General features: G+C 36.6%; 1 protein-coding gene across 3 annotated transcripts in view; it reads left to right on the top strand.

Annotated features, from left to right (window-relative positions):
• Nucleotides 1-25,114, top strand: part of COL12A1 (collagen type XII alpha 1 chain) — a 119,193-nt gene that overhangs the window by 72,402 nt on the left and 21,677 nt on the right. For all 3 annotated transcript variants that reach the window (XM_044254733.1, XM_044254750.1, XM_044254742.1), the window contains 17 exons: nucleotides 583-725; nucleotides 2,451-2,580; nucleotides 4,545-4,664; nucleotides 5,950-6,096; nucleotides 6,837-6,953; nucleotides 7,130-7,276; nucleotides 7,847-7,921; nucleotides 9,580-9,719; nucleotides 11,208-11,331; nucleotides 11,505-11,648; nucleotides 13,146-13,310; nucleotides 15,166-15,204; nucleotides 15,307-15,445; nucleotides 17,840-17,982; nucleotides 18,343-18,452; nucleotides 22,234-22,383; nucleotides 24,262-24,339. In XM_044254733.1, coding sequence (XP_044110668.1) covers nucleotides 583-725; nucleotides 2,451-2,580; nucleotides 4,545-4,664; nucleotides 5,950-6,096; nucleotides 6,837-6,953; nucleotides 7,130-7,276; nucleotides 7,847-7,921; nucleotides 9,580-9,719; nucleotides 11,208-11,331; nucleotides 11,505-11,648; nucleotides 13,146-13,310; nucleotides 15,166-15,204; nucleotides 15,307-15,445; nucleotides 17,840-17,982; nucleotides 18,343-18,452; nucleotides 22,234-22,383; nucleotides 24,262-24,339 — 2,111 coding nt within the window. The remainder of the gene's footprint in view (nucleotides 1-582; nucleotides 726-2,450; nucleotides 2,581-4,544; nucleotides 4,665-5,949; nucleotides 6,097-6,836; nucleotides 6,954-7,129; nucleotides 7,277-7,846; nucleotides 7,922-9,579; nucleotides 9,720-11,207; nucleotides 11,332-11,504; nucleotides 11,649-13,145; nucleotides 13,311-15,165; nucleotides 15,205-15,306; nucleotides 15,446-17,839; nucleotides 17,983-18,342; nucleotides 18,453-22,233; nucleotides 22,384-24,261; nucleotides 24,340-25,114) is intronic.

The raw sequence follows: 25,114 nt of genomic DNA, 5'->3' as shown, positions 1-25,114 counted from the left end.
GTGGTGAGAGCTTTCTCCACCTCTGTACAGGCAAGGGTAAGCCTGGGCATGTGGTTCCGCTTGGCATCTCCACATTCAAATTCCAGGCTGAGGCTCTGGGCCCGTGACTGCCATAGGTGCTGAGTGAACTGCAGTCGGCCATTTTCTCATCTGGGACTTAAGCTCTAAGGAGGGGCTTTTCTCTTCTGCCCTGCAGTGAGTCTTGTCACCAAGCGGGAACTTTAGAAATGTGAGGGCTGGGCCTCTTTATGTTTCATTAAACAGGAGGTGGTTATAGTAGTTTAAAATATTCCCTTTCTCTCCCAGTCTATATATTTAGGCTCAAACTAGCTCAGTGTTACTGAAAGTTCAGCATGTAGCCATAGCTCTGAAATGTAGCACTTTCTGTTTATGGTTTCCCACTGAAACCAGAGGAGGTATATATTTTATCAAAAGCGGGTAAACATCCTAATGAATGTGAAGCTCCCACAAGTAACTTCCTTAATCTGACCCGGGAAAATTCTTTTGTATCCCTTCCGCCACCCCGATGTCCACTGTGCTCACAGACAGGCAACTAACTTGATTGTATGTTTATTTATTTAGTACCACGAAGTGGACCAAGAAATATGAGAGTCTTTGGGGAGACAACCAACAGCCTCTCTGTAACCTGGGATCATGCCGACGGCCCAGTTCAGCAATACAGGATCATTTATTCTCCCACTGTTGGAGATCCCATCGATGAATATGTGAGTCCACTTCTCATTTAGTTGAGCATTTTGTAAACTCTGACCTGGTTGGAAGGTGAAATTAAGGTTTTTAGTTTGGGAGTGTATTGTGATTACAGTTGAATAATTGTGGGACACTCACATTTTATATGACTTCCTCTGACACAATAGTGGGAACACCCAAAGGCGTCTATTGTGGTCCTCCATGTTACAGAGAATCAATGTCTTTGGGCCCATTTCTTTCGAAAGACAGATTGAAAAATTATCTTATTGCATGAAATGCATATTTCTAGCCACCTAATTTTATTTATAGGAACTTGGTCTAGTGAGACATGATACCTAAAATTCTGAGCTACTTAATGCTCAAAAGATGTGACAGTCCACATCCTATCTTTCCTTTAAATTTATTTTCACTACAAGATAATCCCTTAAGTATTCAAGCGCTAACTGATGTCTCTTTTCTTTAAATTTAACATTTTTTGTTATACTTTGGTTTTGGAATATACATGCGCTCATATTAGTTTCAAATTTTTTGTGTGTCACACTATTTCTTGAGAACCAGATTTAGGTTTCTTGTAGCTTCCTCATAGGCCTTACCAGGCATATCCATTTGTTATGGATGGAAATACTCACCACTCTTTAATAAGTGTAGTGATTAACTGAAGTGTTATTAGGTCAGCCGAAGATTACACAAAATTTTGATAGTAAAGCAGTTAGGTCTGTGGTTTACAACCGTTTTGCCACAGACCCTCTTGGATCATCCCCACTTTGTTATCGCTACATTATGTTTCATCTATTTGAACGTGATACATTAAGCTTTAATTCAAACCTGCATTTTTATTCATCAGAAACACATGTAATTGTCATTTAGAGTTTCTGATCAAAATGAGATAAACAGTTTCACCACACTTATTTTGCCAGAGCAAAGAAGCTGGTATTTTAACGTTTATTCAGCTTTGCCATGGGTAGAATATTCGACTTCCCCCCACTTTCTGAAAACATTAAAAATACAGTTTCTTCCCCCAATTCACTATTTGTAATCAGGCGACTCTATGCTGGGAATCACTGGCGTTAAGTGAGGCACGTTGTTTGTAGAAGTAGAGCATAAGGTTGGGAGAGAGATTGAGAGATTTATCTGGTTCACTTTCTCATCATGGAGGTAATTGAACATACTTTCACCTCCTGTTTTTCATCCTTTCCACTTGATTAGTATCAGCCAACCTGATCTTCCTGAGGGCAGGCTCAGAGTCCGTGTTTGCTCACCAGTGCATTCCCATAGCTCTGACCACATTTGGCCTGCTGTGGCTGCGTGGTGCATATTTATTGCAGAAATGTGTGGAAATGTAACCCGCAGATCGGAGATATTTGTTGCAGGAATGCATGGAAATGTAACCCACCGATGGGAGAGAGAGACAAACGAAGTGCTGCTGCATGCTGCAGTGGTCGGTAATGTGTGCCCAGCTGTCGTGCGCATTCTTACCTTTCATCCTCACCATTTCCTCCGGAGATGTTAGGTCCCAAGGCTGGCAAATGGCAGACCTGGGATTTGAACTCAGATGTCTCTGACTCTCAGACCATTCTCATGCACTGTACAGAGGCAGTGTAGACCTTGCTGACATGAGCATTGTACAAAAGAAGCAAAGCATGAAGAAACCTTGCTGTTTATAGAAATACATAAAACCGTGTTGTCTTTTGCTCTGGAAGGCCTCTGGCTGATAATTAATTTGTAATTTAACTTCCCTACAGACCACAGTCCCAGGCAGAAGGAATAATGTGATGCTGCAGCCGCTACAACCTGATACTCCATATAAAATTACAGTTATTGCGGTATATGAAGATGGGGATGGCGGCCATCTAACAGGAAATGGAAGAACCAGTAAGTGTCTTAGCCCTTTTATAATTTTTAAGTTTTGCCTTTACCAATGCATCCCCTATACGCCATTAATACTGCATTAACATTTACATTAATCTTGAATTTTGGCAAAAATGACATGGGAACAGAATTTGTATTTTAACTTTTTAAAAGTCCACTATAAGAAGAAAGAGGAGACAAAAATCTGCATATTCTGCTTTGCTTGAGATAGTTTTATTTCTCCTTTGGAAAACCATTGCCTAGTCTCTGAATAATGTTTTAATTTATGTGGTATCAGTGAAAGAGGTAGCTATTAACTCAGCCAATGTATTATCAACAGAAAAACACTATCCTGATAGAATCTTAAGCCATAAATAAAGAAGTAAGGTGATTAAAAATCATCTTCTGTCTTTACAATTTTTTCTATGGTACCAAGTAATTTACAGAAAATTATCAGCATTTAGACCCCTTTCTACCTTACACAGGAGTCAATTGTTTAGAGCAAAGGCTCTCCAAGTTGGTTGCTCATTGAAATCATCCGAAGAGCTTTATTTTTTTTTTTTTAAAGATTTTGTTTATTCATTTGACAGACAAAGATCACAAGTAGGCAGAGAGGCAGACAGAGAGGAGGAAGCAGACTCCCCGCTGAGCAGAGAGCCCGATGTGGGGCTCTATTCCAGGACCCTGGGATCATGACCTGAGCTGAAGGCAGAGGCTTTAATCCACTGAGCCACCCAGGCGCCCCTCACCTGAAGAGCTTTAAAAGATACTTGTGCCTGGGTACCACCCCCAGAGATGCTGATGGAACTGGCCTGAGGTGTAGCGTGGGTCCGCTTGCCTTCTAGTGTACAGCCAAGATTGAAAGTCACTGGTTCAGCCTAAAGGCAGGCTGGACTATAGGTCTGAGTTCTGTTACTGGTCAATATTGGCGTTCCTCTTTCCACTTCACTCTGCAAAAATCCACTTAAGAAAATGGTTTCAGGATTCTTGCTATACTTGGTTGCTCTAACTCTTTTGGTGCTTAAATAATCTTGATATTACAGAATTTGGGAGAGGTGACATTTGAAAGTTCCCAAGAGAAAAGCATGACTAGGGTTATTTTAACTTAGTCTCTCAAGGCCAGGAAGTTACATATTTATTGATATTTATGGTCTACAGGACGGAGTCAACAGAGACCCAGTTTAGTGATTCAGAATTATTTAAATGGAAGAACATTTCATTTTTCACATTCCTTTAGGTTTTAGAATATATTGTGGTACTTTTCTGGGGGAAACACATGTTTTAGAATTTTGTGCTTATCAAAATACATAAATTTTTTTTTACCAGACTTGAATTTTCTAGGATGTGCCAAAGCCATTTCTAGTTTCTCTTGGAAAAAAAAAAAAAGTTCTTAAGTTGAATTCTTTATTTGTGTGATGCTATAAATAATAACTCACGGACAAGTCAGCATGCTGCCTAACATTAGTTTACAAGGGTGTGGGGTTAGAGGCAGTACCTCTGGAGGCTTGAGGATTTGCTCTAGGTTTATGCTGGGGGAGGACAAAAGGGTCCTGGGAATGAGCATCATTTTAGTCACAGCTAGCTGTGTGGTCTTGGGCAAATCAAATCTTATTTATGTGATAAGGTCGTCAGACTAGACAGTTTCTAAATTGCTTTTTGGCTCTAACAGTCTATAATCTATAACATGCTAAAATTGGTGTGAGATCTCTTGTAGTTTCTGTAATTCTGCATTATATAACCTAACAGCTCTGGGACTCCTCAGTTCCTGAGTCCATTTGAGTTGCTGTTCAAATTTGGAAAACTAGTAAGATTTCTGTTAAACATTTCAACACTTTTAGATTGTTTTCTGGATGAGGGTATTGTAAGATTTTATTAAGTTATGCTCATGGGACCACACTATCAGTACTCATAATCAGTGCTCATGAAGTTCTGTGTTCTCCTTGTGTGTCAGCGAAAGGTCAATAACGTGTGCCAATATTTGCTTGCAGTGGGACTGCTTCCACCTCAAAACATACACATCTCTGATGAATGGTACACGAGATTCAGGGTATCCTGGGATCCTTCACCTTCTCCAGTTCTTGGATATAAAATTGTGTATAAGCCAGTGGGTAAGGAATCATCTTTATTATCATAAAAATGCATTGGAGAGATATTTGTTTATGAGGGAGCTAATTACAGTCTTTTGATCCATTGTCACATTGAATCCCCTCCCACCAGAGGCAATATTTTTGGAAATAATGTTCTAAGCCAATAGTCTGAAGTGTCATTGTTACTCTGGGTGTAGATGAGACTCCCTTCAAATTGCATGATTAAAAAGTTTGGCCTGGTTCATAAAATTATACTAATGGAATCTGAGTCCAGACATTCTGGATGTTATTATGATTGTGAAATTATGCACATTTAATCAATATAAACTTCTGTATTTTCCCATTGAGTCAAGTTGTTATTCCATTTTGGGCATATGCATTTTAGTTTATTCCTGCTGGGCTTGCTTTCCACTTCCCATTGACATTTACACCTAAATGGATACCACCTTGATTAATTGATTTATTATCTTTTTTATTTTTAAGATTTTATTTATTTATTTGACAATCAGAAATCACAAGTAGGCAGAGAGGCAGGCAGAGAGAGAGGGGGGAACAGGCTCCCTGCTTAGCAGGGAGCCTGATGTGGGGCTCAATCCCAGGACCCCGGGATCATGACCTGAGCCGAAGGCAGAGGCTTTAACCCACTGAGCCACCCAGGCGCCCCATCCTTGTTTTTATGTTCTGTCCATATGCTTGGCAAAATGGAGGAAAAATTCTCTTCTTACCAAATTCGCCAGGGTCTCTTCCATGCACCCAGAAAGGGTGTGAGCGAGGAAGAGATAAAGGAGAGATGACAAGAGAGGAAATGTGGGCCTTAAGAGAGAGAACTGAAAGAAGGAGGAGGTGTTGGTAACTGGGGGGACCTTTAGTAACCAAACTTGAGGCATGAAGACCAGACATAAGCTCTTAAATCACCACTACGACAGATTGGAAAAAAATGTTAATTGAGCACCTACTGTGTGCAAAGCACCATGCTGCCAAAATGGGGCTTTGAGAAGAGGCTTGAAGGTTTAGGGTAGTTAATTGTCTGATTAAGTTTATTCATTAAAGGAACATTGATGACATATCTACTACATTCTAGGCACTGTGCTACATACGTTTCAAGAATAAGAGGGGAAGAATTTGGTCTCTGTTTATAGTTTTGTTTTTCACCGTGTAATGGAATGTGTGTTACAGTGAGCAAGTACATAATGGACTGTGGAATTAATGGTGTTCATACTATCATTTGAGTATAACTTACTTGATTTTAAAGAAAATTTGAGACTAGGTGTGGAATATTTTTGTCTTTTTGTGATTGTTATTCAAGGTTCCAATGAGCCCATGGAAGCTTTTGTTGGAGAAATGACATCGTACACATTACACAATCTCAATCCTAGTACCACCTATGATGTGGATGTTTATGCTCAGTATGATTCTGGGCTCAGTGTCCCTCTGACGGATCAAGGCACTACCTGTGAGTCATATAACTTTTTCATGGTTGTAAGAAAAATGTAGTACAATTTGCAAGGCCAGCCTGTTTCAGTTTTATTTCTTCTTAACATATGCATGTTTCCTCAGCATTAAGTGAGTGGTTCTTTCTTGTCCAGCCAAACAAATATATAAGGAACATAATTAAGTACACAAAAATGTATGTGATGAGGTATTTTTATATCTCATAAGATATTTTGAATGTTGAAAGACAAAAACTATAGAAATTATGATTTATCCATGAATTATCATAAAATTAGATTTGGAATGCTATTTGGTTTTTTGACATATGATGTTAAAACTTGTATTACCTAAATACATTGATTCAGTTGAAAGTTTTCACAGAAATGCCACATTTACAGACTCAGCCCAAAGATAGGTTTTGTTGTCAACAAGAACTAATGACTATTTAAGGACTTAGAAAATAGCCCTTTAGAAACATATCATTATTTTACATAAGACATCTTTGTCAATTATAGTGTCCAGTGGAACTATGTGGGATGTCTTTCCCTTGAAAATTAGTGATAGAAAGAGAGGTCTGTTTTAGCTGTACCACATTTCCAGTATGTTTCATCTAAGTTTCTTACAAGGAGACATACTAAGAATTTAGGCATTTTTTTTTTTCAGCCACAGTAGAAGTTTCAAAATTGTTATGATTAAGAGTATGCTTTTTTGTTTTTATTTGTGAAGTAAATTTATTTCTTTTTTTTTTTCTTTATGTTGCAGTGTATTTAAATGTGACAGATCTGAAAACTTACCAGGTTGGATGGGATACATTTTGTGTTAGATGGTCTCCTCACCGGGCAGCCACCTCCTACAGGCTAAAACTAAGCCCTGCTGATGGTACGTGTGCCAAAAAAATAAAAAATCAAATAATAATAATAATAATAATAATAATGAAAGAACTAGAACACATAGTAACAACATTTTAAGCTTCAGGAAAAGAGATGAAATGATATATAAAAATGTCTTTAGATATAACTGATGGTGACACTGGTTTTTCCTTTTGCCATAATCAGGAACCAGAGGACAAGAAATCACAGTGCGTGGATCAGAAACCAGTCACTGCTTCACTGGTCTTTCACCAGACGCTGATTATGGCGTCACTGTTTTTGTGCAGACACCGAATCTCGAGGGACCGGGAGTCTCTGTCAAAGAACATACCAGTAAGTTTTGGAGTAATCTGAAAGTCTCTGTAAGGCTTCCGAATAGAATGTTCTAGGTGAGGGAGACTTAAGTGACTCCTGCTTAGCCACCTTTCCCTATGGGCCACAGTAATGATTATAAAGATGGCAGATTTATGAAGAAGGAATCTGGGGCTGGTTCAGGACCTTTCTCTACAACAAATCCATGTTTTCCCTGTTACAGAGTTGGTGTTATTTTAAGGATAAGGCTACAAGAGGGCAATGTGGTTCTAGCTGGCAGTGAGAAGCAGAATATGCACCAATAGTAGTGACTTTTACTCATTGACCTTATTCGAAGGCCTTCCATGTGTCCTTTGAGTTGTGGTTTTGCTTTCTGCAGCTGTAGTCAGTGTTGGAATGACTACCAATGATACTAAATTTGGATAAAATAGAATTTCCAGTCTATTAGTGTCAATGAGACTTGGTCTGCTATCTAGGAGTTAAATTGCTCTTAAAATGTGATATGTGATATGGAATTTGTACAGGTTATGTTCTTCTAATTATCCTCCTATGTTCTTCTAATTATCCTTCTAATCTTTTTTTAAATTCTAGCTGTAAAACCAACAGAAGCCCCTACGGAGCCACCCACGCCTCCTCCCCCTCCCACAATTCCACCTGCCCGGGATGGTAAGTGGCAGTACATTTGGCTGATAGGATTTATAGCCTTCTTATTTATGGAGCCTATTCATGATTTCCAATTGATAGGGTATTTCTGATTTACTATTCTTGCTGAAGAGTTTTTAGATTAAAAAAAAAGTTTATCAGTAATTGTTCTCCTCCCTCAGGCCCATTTGGGTGTTTATGAAATCAGTCATAAACTATAGCTCTTTAGTTGGAACCATTTCCTTAGTTTTGCAGATTAATGTGTAGTGATACTTTGCGTCCGCAGTCACATGATGGGCATTTCTTTCTCCTGGCTGCTGGCATCAGTAGGCACTGTGAACTGTTTTGGTTGTATCTTCAATCTATCCCTGGGGCCTTTGGCTTTGGAATTCCTGGCTTCTGCCCTGGATTGCACAAAGCTAAAAAATGCTCATTCACTGAAGTTTGCACCTCAGTCACTTGCAGTGAACTGGCAAAAAGACATGCTGAGTTAATAAGTCTGGTCTCTCAGTAATTTGGGGGCAATTCTCAGTGTTTTATCAGATTAAGATTAAGCTAATTAACTACTGGTTTGTTCTTTGCCCACATTCTGTTTTCAGCATTTAGTTAAAAGAACTTCATATTTTTAAAGTATTTTTCTTTTGTCTTTAAAGGTTCTAGAAAGCTATAACTTTATTAAGCCTATTAAACAAATAAAACTAAAAAACAAAAGTATTCTTATAGGATAAAATAATATACAGGGCAAATGTATTATTATATAAGGTAAAATAATAATGGGTTTCTTTAAATTAGACTATTGAAAGAAATTCAGTAAATAAACTTGGCTTAAAAATGTTAATTTTTATTTTTCTTAATAGACTCTACTTCTTAAAGCAGTCTTAGATTCATAGCATAACTGAGTTGAAACTACATGGAGTCACATAGTCACATATGTAACCTTGTGGGCCCTCCTCCCCAGCCCCGTCACTCAGCCTCCCCTAGTATCAACATCCAGCACCAAAATGGTGCATTTGTTACAATCCATGAGCCTACACCAACACAGTCCACAGTTTACATTAGAGTTTACTGTTGGTGCTGTATAGTGTACATGTTAAGTTTTTATATACTAAAATTTCAATTTTTTAACCCTCCAAGTCTAAAAATTCAAATCAAAGACATTATTTTATCCCTTCCCTTTCTTCCCTCTGTATAATTTTAGTGATTTAATTTAAAATGAAAAGACACTATTTGTACCAAATTTTTGATAATTACATACAAAATCTCCAGACCCCCTGATGGCTGTTCTTAAATTCTGGACATTGTTGCTTTTCATTTGATTTTCTCCTCATCCATTGTTTGAAGCCACTTGAATAGTTCCACGAGGGAAGAGCATATATTTGCATAATGGATCTAAACAGATGGAGAATTCCAGAGCAGAGGTTGAGGGGTAGTTAGACAAGAGTTTCTCAAACTTTATTATGCATGTGATTTGTCCAGGCATCTTGTTGTTGCTAATCTGATCCAGGAGGTCTGGGGTAGTGCCCAGGACCTGCATTTCTAGGAAGCTCCCAGGAGATGCTGCTGCTATTGAACTTCACTTTGAGTAATGAGGTTTTAGGCTACATTTCTTGGTTTTGTAACTTCATTTGAATGAAATATTTCACGAGAATTGGGGTTTCTCTGTTTTTTTTTTTTTCTCCCAGTATGCAAAGGGGCCAAGGCAGATATTGTATTCTTGACTGATGCTTCCTGGAGTATAGGGGATGATAATTTTAATAAAGTTGTAAAATTCATCTTCAATACTGTGGGAGCCTTTGATGAAATCAGTCCTGCTGGAATTCAGGTAGGTACTATTTCATAGGTGGTTATTCATTTGTAATGTCTTGCTGTTTTTTAATTTTTTTTTTAATATTGGTTTTTACGTAGAAAGGCTCGGGCACCTGGGTGGTTATGTGGGTTAAGCCTCTGCCTTCAGGTCAGGTCATGTTCTCAGGGTCCTGGGATCAAACCCTGCATTGGGCTCTCTGCTCAGTAGGGAGCCTGCTTCCCCCACCTCTCTGCCTGCCACTCTACTAGTGATCTCTGTCTGTCAAATAAATAAATAATTCTTTAAAAAAAAAAAAGGCTTTTCAGTATAAACTATGTTTTGACTTCTGTTATTTAGTATTTTCTTGACACATGTTACCATGTATTTTTGGGAAGGAGCTGGGTGGAAATGGCAAATAGAAAAATAAACCCTCCTCTAGGTATTTTCTTGGCTAGATGATATTCCTTTTGGAGATTTTAGGGCATTCCTACTCTGACTTCCAGCTTAAGACTTTTGATGATGATACTTTTTCCATAAAAGGTCATCTAATGTTCTGGAAACCAAATGCATTATGATTGTCATGCCCTGTTAAGTTAGAGGACTCAGCGATGAATAGTGACTGGAGTGGGTGTGTGGTATTTTGTACTTGGTCATTGTGGCATTCTAGATTATGAAAATAAGAGATTTTGACAGAAGCCACAAATAATTTCATAAACAACTCACTCTTCTTTTATGGAATGTACAAATTTCAAATCTCCAAATAATCCTTCGAACATTTTTGCAACCCAAGAAGAGTAAAAATTCAAGCTAGTTAGTTATAGTCCTAATTTAATGTGTTAGCAACCAAGCCCCCTTTTTCATCCTTTTAGAAACTGAGATTTCTGATAAAAAGTAAAAATTTAAAATAAGTACTGTATTTTATTAACTTCTATGTGCCAGCTACTTCCTATATATGATTATCAGTCCTTTAAACAACTCTAGAAATTAAGTATAATTATCTCCATTTTACTGATAGGAAAACAAAAGCCCCAAGATGCAGAGAACTTGCCCTAGGTCACATAGCTATCAATTGGCAGAGCCAGGATTTGAGCCCATTGAATTCTATGAAGCTTGTATTCTTTCCAGTAAATCATACTTCTACTAAGTTTGTGGTAAGAAGAAGCAGTTGGCTGAGAACCAATTGCTTTGCTGACATTTCCAGATGGTGTGTTCCCATATCTAATCCTGGATGGTCACTCTTCCCCAGCTTTACCTATCCCTTTCTATATCCTAGAGAAAGGATGTGGTTACCATGTGACTACAGCATATTTACAATGTTACTGTTATTGGCAATTTCATCGAAGAGTAGACATGAGAGAATTTAACGAGGAAATAGTAGTCAGTGTTATAATATTAGCTATAAGGAGATTATAATATTCTGTTAGCTCTAAGACACTTCCCCATTCAACAGCAGGAGGAGCCACTGTAAAGTTAAAATATAAAAAGAGGTGTCTTAACCTCACCTTGGACCACATTCCCTTTCAGGTCTCATTCGTGCAGTACAGTGATGAGGTCAAGTCTGAGTTCAAGCTGAACACGTACAATGACAAGGCCCAAGCTTTGGGGGCCCTTCAGAATATTAGGTACAGAGGAGGCAACACAAGAACAGGTATGGTTTATCAAAGTTTATGTGGACCTTCACCTTCCAAAGTTTTGGGAGTGGTAGAACTGGGTGTACTATCACATTTCATTATTCAGATTCTTATCAGTTGAGTGTGACTAATGGCACTGGGATAGTTTTTGCTGAACTGACACTAAAATGTTCCATGTTGCACTCTATAGGCAAGGCTCTCACATTTATTAAGGAGAAGGTCTTGACCTGGGAGAGCGGCATGAGGAAGAATGTCCCCAAGGTGCTGGTTGTGGTCACAGATGGTCGGTCACAGGATGAGGTAAAAAAGGCAGCTTTGGTCATCCAGCAGTCAGGTAAGCACAGGCATGAATTTGATGCCTAGTGATTGCACTCATTATCTTAATGTGTTTTACATGTTCAGGAATGATAGCAAAAGATGAACCTGCTGCTTTTACTTCACTTTACTTTTGCTTTACTGTTCTGCTTTACTCTGGACTCTGTACCCTTGGAATGTTAGTTTATATTTAATCATGGGTGGTTCAGTGATTGCTCAAAAGGGACATTGTGTATATCTTTGTTCAAGATGTGACTCGAGGTGTGTGAAAAAGCAAACCTAACTTCCCCATAGTGGCTGGAAGGCTGTGGAATGCAATTAGAGGATGCTTTTAGAGCAGGCTTCCTGCAGATGTGAACTTTGATGCTGGGTCCCTGAGCAAGGAGAAACATAAGGAAGTCTTTATCTTTTAGCACATCCTTGGAGATGCAGACCGAAGGCAGATTGCTGAGAGGAGGTATAGTGAGGCCTCAGGAAGACATCTTTGGGGTAGACCTTGAAAATCAAATATCCTGAGAGCCTCCTGCTAACAACTTCCCCTTGGAATTGTTTTTTATAAGAATTAGTAGAGATGAAATGAGGTCTTACCAGCATTCACACTCTCCACAACCCCAAATTCCAAACCCCAGGTAGAGTCCACGGTAAATATATCTTGGAGAGAATTCTATTTTGTGCATGATCTGTTGTAGTAAATTGCAAAATAATTTGTTATATGGAATTTGTCATCTGCATATACATGATTCTTTGGCTAAAATATGAGTCATGATTAGTGCTAAATCATACTGTTTTCTTTCAACACATATTGTTCTTTGCACTGACTTTTTTAAAATAAATTTTTGCCTTTATGTTAAGGAGATATCTATAATTTGGGGGTTTTGGCTGATTTAAATTTGGGATTATGAATACTTGCTCAGGTTACCTTATTCGTATCTCATTAGAGAACTGACTTCTTATATAGTCTGCTTTTTCTACTTTCAAATTAAGCTTTTGGAGTGGACTCTGTTTATTTGTATTCGTCTAAATAAATGAAACTTTATTGCCAGTGGGAATTGTCGATTCCATTTTGAAAGTAGACAGAGTGCCTCCTTTGTGCCTGAGTTTATTGAGAATATCAGTTTCAAGAATTCAAATTTTAAAATGAGCCCATTCTTGGTTTCCAAATTATATAAGCTTGAAGTGTTAATAGTGCCTAAGAGAGCTATGGAATGGGTGGGTATATTAGGACTGTGTTCTCTGTGAGGAAATGTGCACCACTTTCTGCTGTTAAAATGTGCTTCTCTTAACTGATAGGATTTTATTTTAGGAAACCCAATTAGTTGAGTTTTCTAAGCCAGAACATAGGAAGACCTGGGAGAAGTACATGTTTATTAAAGAGAGTTTATGTCAACTAAAAGGACTTGCTGCATCTACTGAGAAAATACAGCATCATTTCTGAAAAGATTTTATTTTGAATTGCTGAAATAACAAAGGACAGAGAAAGGGATATGTAATTCTCTCCATAACCACTGCTTTGCAGGGTTCAGTGTCTTTGTAGTTGGCGTGGCTGACGTTGACTACAACGAGCTTGCCAACATCGCCAGCAAACCCAGTGAACGGCACGTGTTCATTGTTGATGACTTTGAATCTTTTGAGAAGATTGAGGACAACCTCATTACATTTGTCTGTGAAACTGCCACTTCAAGTAAGTCATGGTCCAAAGGGATCCACAATCTCACCTGTTTTGGAAGATAACAGCTTAGTGGGAGATAACAGCTTAGTGGACAACTGTCTGTCATATATGGGATCAAGTCTGTGCATAAATAGATTCTGGGGAAATCACTTGGGAATATGATGAGTCATTGTTCCTACTGAGATTGTGCTGAATGTGTGTTTGTCACAGGTCCGCTTTTAGCCTTGACGATGTAATATTCCTTGTATGGAAATGAAATGTTTTAACATAACCCTTTTCCCACCATCCCAATGCTATGACATTTGAGTAAATTAATCTTCAGCTTAGAAATGCATTTATAGAAGCATTTCTGTGAGATGAAGGTTTTCCCTATTAGTAATCAATTGGTATTTGTTCTGTCAACATCCGTGATTCAAGGGAGCAATGAAAACACTGACCTTTGCGTGTGTCCTCCATAGAAATGCACTTGGTTCTCATTTGTTTTTTTGGGTGTAGATTTTTTGCTTTTTGCCAAGACTTCAAGTTCAGCTTTTAAAATACAGTGAAGGACCAAAGATTAATTATTTCACTCAATTTATCCTCTTCCCCATCCATAAGTGCTAATTCTTGGGATATCATATTTTGAAGATAGTTTTGTGGCTAGTACAGACCACTGGTCCTAGGGAAAGCTGTGCTTTACAAGTATTATATTTCCCCCTATTTAGCATTACCAAAAACTCAGACTCCCCGTAGAGGTGGCAATAGTCAACAGATACCAGTGGTTTACTATGAAAGCTTACCCTGAAGTTCCGCCTGGAGCTGCTCTCGGGGAAGTGGGTCTGGAAGTACTATTGTCTCCCTTGAACAACAGGGGGTCCTGAAAGCCACCCCAGGTAGCCCTGGCTCTGGGGGCTCCACGGTGAAAACTACAGCACACTCCTCACTGTTAGGTGGTGTTTGGTAGCCAACATGAGGCTTAGTAGCATGGCAAAGATGGTTAAATAGGGACAAACTCCTCCTGCCTTTGCATACACACAAGAGGAGAAGTGAGTTGGGGGAAATTGGAGGGGGAGACAAACCATGAGAGACTGTGTATTCTCAGAAACAAACTGAGGGTTTTGGAGGGGAGGAAGGTAGGGGGCTGGGTGAGCCTGGTGGTGGGTATTATGGAGGGCACGTACTGCATGGAGCACTGGGCGTGGTGCAGAAACAATGAATGCTGTGGAGGACAAGAGGAGTTAGAGAGGAGAAGGGAGTTGAGGGAAATTGGAAGGGGAGGTGAACCATGAGAGACTATGGACTCTGAAAAACAATCTGAGGGGTTTGAAGTGGCGCGGGGGGTGGGGTGGGTGGGAGGTTGGGGGAACCAGGTGGTGGGTATTAGAGAGGGCGAGGATTGCATGGAGCACTGGGTGTGGTGCAAAAACAATGAATACTGTTACGCTGAATAGAAATAAAAAATTAAAAAAAAAAACAATGAATGCTCGAACACTGAAAAGAAATAAAATAAAATAAAATGAAAAAAAATTAAATCTCTTGGAAGGAAGCTTCTTTATTGAAGAACATCTGAAAATTTAATTCTTTTTAATTATATTTTAGTTATTGGCTTCCCTTTTAAAATCCTTTAACTTTATTTTACTATTCATAAGAACACTGTAGAATTCCCACTTGGAATGGAGAAATTTTCAAAAACATTGATTATACCAGTCAGTACTAGAATTTACCGCATACAGGAGGTGTACAAAAATAACTTAAAAAGGGGTAGATTGTTGCTATTTTTTATAAACGAATCAGCAGTTACTTGGTACAGGTACACAGCTGACTTCCGTGTGTATATGTGTGTATATCGTGTTGATGAATTGTACTTATGGAGCACTGTGCATTGCAGGTTGCCCTCTCATTTATTTGGATGGCTACACGTCCCCAGGTAAGCCTTTATACCCTTGAACTAATTTATTTCAGGATTTAAGCAATAAAATCATTAAAATGACCTCATTTCAATATTTGCTTTTCTTTTTTTGATGTAAAGGTTTTAAGATGCTCGAAGCATACAACCTGACAGAAAAGAATTTTGCTTCTGTACCAGGAGTCTCTCTGGAGTCAGGGTCTTTCCCCAGCTATTCAGCTTACAAGCTTCAGAAGAACGCCTTTGTCAATCAGCCCACAGCGTAAGTGGGACTGCTAGGAGGTTCCTTTTCTTTTCATGGGCCTGACACTTTATGGAGTTTCTTAGAATTTGTGCTGATTTCTTAGAATCTAGAAACTTTAGAATCGTCAGAAGTCTCCTTATGGAAGATTCATTTTAGTTTCCTTAAATATGGCTGGGTCAGGTGTCCCAGGACTCCATCGGGTCCCCTAGGAGACTAGGACTCAAGCCTTTCTATTCTCAGACCCAAGAATCTCATCCTGGTTCTGTAGTATTATGGATTACGGACCTTTGAGGGTTTAAGGTGAGGATTATAGATTTAAGCCTTCTTCTAAACAGGAAGGCAACTAATTATTTTTAAACAGGAAGGCAACTAATTATTTTGAACATTTCTCCCTGTGGTGCAGAGAGACTGAATGGAGTAAATGCAGAATGGGAGCCGGCATTCTTTCTAGTGTTTCAGGTCTTCAGAAGATGAAATATTGTGGCAGTTTTGCTTGTCCAAGATCAGACAGACAGTGGTTAGTTTTTATTGGCCAGTGCTCTGGCAATCTGTTGGGTAGCTCTAGCTGTTGTTATTTTACTTCATGAACGTTTGCACCTGGGTATCATAACTAAAATATGTATTTTGTTATTCATTAGAATTAAAACACTTTAATGTTGAAAATATGTGTTTGGCAGCTTATGGAGAAAAAAGAACAAGGAGAAATAAAGCCTTCAGAACCTTAGGACAGGGTCAGAAAATGATGTCTGAAATTTGAAATGCTCTAAGAAAGCTGATGGAAAATTCAGACTAAAACCAAAGCTAATTTCTTTTAAGAAAGCGCAGATCACATTGTTGTAGTTTGACCACATTGGAAGTTCCTAACTCTTTCATGGTTAACCATGTTGGTTCACAGCTTTAGCTTTGTCAGTGAACCCTTAATACCCAGTGTTTAACTTTCAGTCACCACAAGATATGATTCCTACATTTTAACTTATGACAGCCTACCGTGTTCTCAAGAGTCAGAACTTGTGGCTGAACAAAGCTGAAAGAAAGCATAAATGCAATTAGAGGTTTTTTCATAAGCGCTCACTAACAGAGGAAGGAGAAAAATAGATTGGGTGAGAGATATATGGAGAAGGTAATATTTTTAACATGGAATTTTATGAAGGTAGTGGGTTTTTTGCATATACAAAAGGCAGCATGTCAGCTTGCCCAGAACATATGTTTCAAGAAGCAGGGTCGCATTGTATCCCAGAGATACCAGTGGTGTAGTACTGGGACATGAAACCTTAAGAGATACTCTGTGCCCTCTGTCAAAGTTTGTGGAGGAATAGCTTCTTTTCTGTCCAAGAGTTGATAAGTAAAGCCTTTCACTACCTTCAGGAAGAAAGTATTAAATGGTCTCAGACAGAAACCCATCAATCCTACCTACTTCAAAGCTTCCCCCAGAACAATGACTGACTCAACTCTGGAAGAACACATGGAACCACATTTTTCGTCTAACAGACTTAGAGCCAAGAAACACTTCCTTTTAATTGAATCACATCCTTTATTATCACTAAACGTTTGCACATGTACATGGCCTTAACATTTATTACTGGTTTTATTTTTGGGAACATGTGAGCTTCTGGAGATTATGTGATTTATTTAATTTCAAGGGAGGAATTTTTTTTTTCCAATTTATTTATTTTCAGAAAAACAGTATTCATTATTTTTTCACCACACCCAGTGCTCCATGCAAGCTGTGCCCTCTATAATACCCACTACCTGGTACCCCAACCTCCCACCCCCCCGCCACTTCAAACCCCTCAGATTGTTTTTCAGAGTCCATAGTCTCTCATGGTTCATCTCCCCTTCCAATTTCAAGGGAGGAATTTAAAAGTGTAAAAATGATTAGAGTTAGGGATGGAGAAATTAAAACCTTAAGCCATATGACTTATGATCTCATACCTTTGACATTGGAAATTAAGTATATTTAATAAGATTCATTCTTTTTAAATTACATCCATAGATAGAATGTTTATCACTCTAAAATTATTATATAATTTATAATCATCTTTGTGTCTAGAAAAAATTAATAGGATATTAACAGTTGTTAATAGTAGACTAAAAGAACTAAGGGCAATTTCCCAGACTTTTGTGCCTTTAGCAGATTGTAAAGAATCTATAATTACACATACATATATTTATATACATAAATATATATATTTATAAATGTATAAATATAAATAATCTATTAACTGCTTATGTCATGAATCTTTAGTGTTCTTTTGATGTGTTTCCTAAATTTTCCCTCTTCTAATATGTAGCCAGATTATTATGGATTCTAATACTACTGATAATGAGATTATCATACAAAGATTTAAAATATCTTCTATTTCTTGTGAGAAATCCTTATTAAATACTAATTAATTATGTTTTACCCAACAGAGATCTACACCCAAATGGACTCCCTTCTTCATACACGATCATATTATTGTTCAGACTTCTCCCAGAAACTCCCAGTGACCCTTTTGCAATTTGGCAAATCACAGATAGAGACTACAAACCACAAGTTGGAGTGATTGCAGATCGTAAGGATTTTTATCTTATACTAAGGCACAGGCATATGTATTTTTGATTATGTTTTCTCTTTCCATCTCTTTAAGAACCTTCTGAATATATATTTATATATATTATATATAAATATATATTTATATATATTATATTTATATATATTTACTTGATATATATTATTTTATATATATCATTTTATATATATTATTTTATGTTTAATGTTTTAAAAATATGTCAGTAAATATTCTAATTACATTTTATCTTTACTTAAATGATTGAATATTTTAAAAATCTCTCCAGCAAGAGCTATTTGTTAATACTTTCAACATAAAGCATGCCACGTGTGTGATTTAATAACAATTATGTGTTGGTTACAGCTTCTAGCAAGACATTATCATTCTTTAACAAGGATACAAGAGGTGAGGTGCAAACTGTTACATTTGACACAGATGAAGTGAAGACATTATTTTATGGAAGTTTTCACAAGGTAAAAACAAAATTATCCTTTTTTATAGAAAGAATATGACTTAAAAATTTAAACTGATAATTTATTAAAATGTCAGGTTAACTTGGTAGAAACATAGCTATGTCTTTTAAGAACAAAATCTCAGAGTCCATACAGTCTGAGGGGTTTGAAGTGGCGGGGGGGTGGGAGGTTGGGGTACCAGGTGGTGGGTATTATAGAGGGCACAGCTTGCATGGAGCACTGGGTGTGGTGAAAAAATAATGAATACTGTTTTTCTGAAAATAAATAAATTGGGAAAAAAAAAAAAAAAAAAAAAAAAACAAAATCTCATTTTCAAGGATTTGATTAAATCAAAAATATTTAAAATAAAACAATGATTCTTCTAATAAAGAGATAATACTAACATTTTGATATATTTTCAATGCTATTATCTTTACAAAGTATGAGTCACATAGTATACATAGTACTGGATGCCTAATTTTTCTACCAACCATTTTATTGTGAACCTTAATGTCATCTCATTTCAAAAGCTTAATTTTTGTGGATTGTATTTTAATTGATAAAATTGTTCTTTTTTAGAACATAGTAAGCTGCTCTGCGTGCTTATTTATTGAAAAGTTACAAACATACTAGTCCAAAAGTTATGATTATCTACCAAAATAATTAATATACATATTTGTGAGATTAACTTTTCAATTATAAGATTAACTTTTCAATAAACTCGCTATGGTTTCTCTAAAAAATATTAAAATTTCTAAGAGGGATTCTTGGGGGATGGTTTATTCTTGTTGATCTTCATTAGTCTTTTGTATGTCAACATCAGAGGATAATGTAGACTTTTTATCAAATTTCTAAAGGATGATTAATTGACACATTAATACTAAAGTTGGGATTATTAGAAATGAGAACTGTTTAGGTTAGGAATGGACTTCTTAATGGTACTCCTCTGAATCTTGGATTGAGATAACAGGAAGAATACCACTGGGGCAACAGTATGGCACTCAGAAAATTAGTCCTCGTGCGCAGAAGACAAATACTTCCAGTTCAGTCTGATTCTCAAGTGATAATTGAACTTTCCTGTACTTTAATAGTTTAGCAAGATTTCTTACAGATTCTACTCCTGAGAATCTTAATTTCTTTCCAGAATGTTTTTTTTAATTGATGAATCACTCTTGCCAAAGATGGCAAGGGACTCTCCTCATGGAGCTCAAAGTGGCTTCAATGTGCACATTAGTGAGGAAAAAAAAAAAAAAATAAACACAAAAAACCAAAACAATGAAGGAAAAACAAAGATTTCTGAGTATAATGTCGTATCTGCTTAACAGTTTTCAGATTTCCATGATGAAGTACAGTAAAATAAATGCCTCACCAGAAAAGCAAATTCTAGTTTGACAAATAATATTAGCTTTAACTGCTCCTTATCTGATAGTAGATGTTGAATTTGGCTAAGTTCTTATGAACTTTTTTGGCTCATTAATACACCTATTAAACTTACTTTTGAGTACTTGCTAAAAAGAACTATTTTATTTTTCCTTCCATTTGACTGAACTTATTAGAAATTTAGTCTTCTATGAACAACTGATAACAACTTAAAATTATTATTTTTAAATTTCTAACTTTCATCAAATACTTTATTTTACTTAGGATAAAAAAAGGCAGTATTTTGCGGAGGTCTATAGTGACAGTCCTTAATTATAAATCAAGCTAAATTTTTTTGACATTTCCTTCTTCGCCTTTATAGAGAGGCATTTGTGTTCTTAGGTTTTATGTAATGCCTCTTCTTTTTCCTTCTGACAAACTCTCTTTTCTATTCAAATATCTACCTTCTTTTTTCATCAGATCTTTCTTTTTTTAGTTTCTTCTCTATTTTCACCATGTTCTTTTTCTTCCTCCATTTCTCCACTCCATTTTTTTAACCTATTCTTACTTATCTCAATTCAAGTGCCAAGTTCAGTCACTGTTAACATTCTTTACTGATCCAAAGGTTCACTTTTCTTTCATTTTCTGTCTAATTTGGCAACTAAAGTTCTTCAGTCTTTTGGATGAGAATGAGTGGTACTCTGATAGCAGGAAATTAATGAATATGACATGCAGAGGGCTCTTGGGAGAGATGATGAATAGCCTAAAAGAGCTTAAATAAGGAATGGCAAATAGCTATGGCTCCTTAAGGATTCTCTTGACAAGTTTTTGGTCTCTGTTCCAAGTGAGAAATTTATGGTAAGAAGAAAAAATGGAATAGATGAAAAACAAAGATTTAGGGAATGGCTGAGCTTGGGAAGGGAGATGAGTTGATAAGAGTGTTCTTGCTATTTTCTACTTTTCTGTGACCAAAAAATGTTTCACAGCTAGGAAATAGTCCCTGAATAGTCTACAGATGAAGAGCCTACTATGAGATGTTATTATGCATGTGTTTAAAATGTATTGAAACATATTGAAGAGATTATAGCAAAATATGTTTTTAAAATCAATTTCTTAATGGTTGGTATTGGCTGACAATTGGAATGATTTTGTTACAAATTTAAAGTTTTGATTTTGTAATAATTTTTTGGGGTACTCTGATTTTTTTAATATGTTGTGAATTTCTGGCTCTGAGGTTATTCATATAAGAGCCAGCAAATAAATTTTTAAAAATTTTTTTTAAGCTGGATGTGGAGCCCAGTGCAGGGTTTGAACTCAAGACCCTGAGATCAAGACCTGAGCTGAGATCAAGAGTTGAATGCTTAACTGACTAAACTACCCAGGCATCCCAAGTTTTAGTTCTTATTAGATAAGAACTAATTAGAACTTATTAGATAATAAGATATTGTATATGGGTATGCATATACAATGTTCTTCTTGAATTCAATATTAGATGAAATTTATTTTTAGCAGGCTATGTAATACTTTTATATAAAAGCAATCAGTATGAAATTCAAACTTAAAACTAATTGGTGCACTATATTAGTGTTTTGCTGGTGATTCTATATGGGAAAAATATTCCCTGTTTAAAGACATCTCCAGAGATTATCCTAATGCTTATTGACTCAAAGCACTTAAGAGAATTTCTGTTCCTTTTAACTTGGAGCCAAACTTTTCAAAGTAATCAAGTACTTACTTGAGTATTTGTGCTGTGGTAAGTGGAAACTAGGAGCATAACTATAAACTCAAAGATCACCTGCAACAATTTTTTACATTGTTAAAATACCAAAGTTTTGTTAATTATCTGCACTAATAGATTTCAAATTCTGAGTGTCTTCAATAAGAAATAAATCAACGTAAGATTCTTTCCTTATAAGGAAATTAAATCTTGTATGTGTTGATTTTCAGAATTGAATCTCTATAGAAGATGTGTGCTAATTCTTTACTATGTTTGGTATCTATATGGTGTACAAGTTCTTTTTGACTGAGATTAAGGGTTAACAGATTAAATAGTGAATTTAGCAAAATCAGTGGAAGATATTTGAGGCTCCTTTCTATTGAGTATAATAATATGTTAATAATTTCTTAATTTGTATTTGAATAGTTCTTTATAGTTAATGGAATCATTTAATCTACTACTCACTTCTGGTCATCTCAGTAGTGGTACATATGGTAAACTAGGAAATGGGTATGCCATATGTGTGGATGAGGGCTCCTTCAGTTTGATGTTGTTAATAAATGACATTGACATTGCAACCTGGTTGTTGGATTTTTAGTCCAAGACTTGATTTGGATTAAGAGTAACTTAAAGAACATATTTTTTAACTTGTGCTCTGAAAAATGCAGGAGTCAACCAAGTTTTTTTGGGTAGAAACTTTGTAATAGAAACAAATGATCTTTTTAGGTTCATATCGTAGTGACCTCAAAAAGTGTTAAGATTTACATCGACTGCTATGAAATCATAGAAAAAGATATCAAGGAAGCTGGAAATATCACAACCGATGGTTATGAAATTCTTGGAAAACTTCTTAAAGGGGAGAGGAAATCAGCCACAGTAAGTAATCATTTTTTTTTTTTCTTGGTACCTTGTGCTATGATTGAGATTACATTTTAAAAATAATCAGTGAATTTTTTTTTCTCAGTGAGTTTTATTTATTTATTTTTAGGATTTTATTTATTATTTGAGAGACAGAGCATGAGCAGAGGGGGAGGGCAGAGGGAGAAGCAGACTCCCCGCTGAGCAAGGACCTCCCCCCCCCCCCCGCCGCGATGTAGGGCTCAATCCTAGGACCCTGGGATCATAACCTGAGCCAAAGGCAGATGCTTAACCAGCTGAGCCATCCAGGTGCTCCCTTGGGGATTTTTAAATTGTCTAATGTCTTAGATTGAAACATTGAAAAAGTTACATTGAGGAAATAGGTACTGACAGAACACAGTAATGTGCTTGACTGCTAGAAACAAAGTAAGATGTCAAGGTACCAGAGAACATCATGTAGTCATCTTGAAACAGGATCAAGTTGGAGAGTACAACACAAATAGTTGCCAGGATAATCAGTGAAATCTAAAATAACTCTTTTTTTGTTCTTCAAAGATAGCGATTGTTAGTACAAATTTTTGCAATCAAGAAATTAAACATTTATAGCTTAATGACACAGACATAGACTGTCACTGTCATAGAGCCTACCCTCTCTCACAGAGGAGTCATCATCTGCTCGGAAGGAAGAGCGGCGTTGGGGGCAGCCAGCTGACCGACCGCATTACTCACAATTTAAACTGACTCAAGTTTGAGGCGGGAGCATGCCAGCCGTATTTACAGTGCTCTCTAGTAATACAATTTTAAATTTAGAGTTTTCACTGTCTCAGGCTAATTAATTAAGTTCAAATTAAATGTCAGTCAATAATAATACTGTTCTGAAAGCAAGGTTAACATCTTTGACTTTTATTATTATTTTTTAATTGCATTTGCTTTCTTCCGTGGACAGGATTTCCTTCTCCTAGATTCACAAGTGAAGTTTTTATTCCACAATGTAGAAGTAATTAGTGCAAACTTAATGTGTTGTGATTAACATCTTGACTTATAATTTAATTAAATTTTAAAAAGTTTTAGAGATTAATAGAATAATTAATATGTTTAATCCTCTAAATTAATAGCAATGATAATGATGATTACTAAGATTTATCAAGCACTTAGAATGTACCTTTTTATTTTTCTTTATTGAAGTATAGGTGACACATAATGTTACATTACTTTTAGGTGTACAGCAATAATTCAACAAGCTTACACATAGACTTTTTATTGACTTTTGGATTTGTTCTTCATGTAAAATAATTACAACAGGTTTATAAAAGGATGGCTATATCCAAGCAGTCTACCTTTTCACCAAAAGAGCTTTATTTTTAAAATGTGTGAATATAGAAAGCATATACTATATTGAAATAGTTAAACTGAGGTTTATCATGAAAGTTCCTAGTTGGCCAGTCAGCTCCCAGGTAAGAATTTATGAAAATAAAAGCATCAGTTTTAGAATAAATGAAGAATTCTTTTAATGTAATTTTTCTACAAGGGTGTACTCTCCAAAGTTGATTTAAATGTGTAGAGTCTTCAAATTCTTAATTAAATAAGATTTTAATTCTCAAATGAAGAAATTAATGTTCTCTTTAAAAAAAACAAAACAAAATCAAACATTTTATTTTACCTAAGGAAGTGAATCAGAGGTGGGAATTTCACATACGCATTTTGCCTTAACATTGCTTTCTCTTAGGCATAGGTTTCTATGTTCTTTCCTTAGGAAGTAAGGATCACATTGCTCTCAAGGATTTGCACCCTTGAGAGAGTCTCTGTGAGAAATTGACAAAGGTTACAATGTGGAAAAGTTAATATAAAATGTTTTTTCGTGCATCTTTAGCTGATGTTGCTGTTGGTTGTTTGCAGTTCCAAATCCAGAATTTTGATATTGTCTGCAGTCCGGTGTGGACCAGTAGAGACAGATGCTGTGATATTCCCTCTAGGGTAAGTAAAATGGAATGGAATTTGTCATGGCCTTAAGAGTCCTCCTGGAATAAGGGATGTGGATGCAGATGGTCCGGAAGAGGAAGTAGCACTCAGCAGCTGAGTCTCCAGCATGGAGCTAAGGGACAGACATTATGTGCATGCTCACCCACTACCACAGCTCAGGCCAACAACCCCTCCTTCCAAAGCCAGGAATACCACAAGAGGACATCTGGAAATTCTCCCTCCCAGCCAGTGTGGTTATGTATAGTTAGAAAAGTCCTGCTGAGTCAGCGTGTTTGATAAATCTACTTATTACAAAACCCTCCTGTAGCTTGTAAAATATCAGCATTTTACAGAATGAACCATCATCTCTGGATATCTAAGGCTTATGGCCGACATAACTATATTACTTTGTGAGATGATGGTTTTCCTTCATTGTAACTGCATAAACAGTGATGGTTATAAAGTTGAACATAATGATGGATTGGACTCTTTGGGCAAGCAGTGAGCTGCATACATCCCCAGGATGAATGTGTTATTTATTCATCAAATAATTATTGAATGCCTATTTATTTTAAGCCAGGCAGAATTCTATGTGTTTGGGTTATAGCAGTGAAAAATGAATATTCAGGTGGAAAGAAGGGGGAGAGAAAGAATTAACAAGTAGATATACACTACATTACAAAGTAGAAAGTCCTATGATACAAAGCAAATCCAGGTGAAGGGATAGAGAGAGCTGGGTGAGTACCATCAGCCGCTAGTGATAAGGTGAGGTTTAATCAGAGACCTGATG

This window comes from Neovison vison, chromosome 1, assembly GCF_020171115.1.
Source record: "Neovison vison isolate M4711 chromosome 1, ASM_NN_V1, whole genome shotgun sequence".
In the NCBI taxonomy this organism is placed as follows: Eukaryota; Metazoa; Chordata; class Mammalia; order Carnivora; family Mustelidae; genus Neogale; species Neogale vison.
The sequence above is the reverse complement of the archived record's forward strand: the minus strand, read 5'-3'. Positions and strand labels throughout refer to the sequence as shown.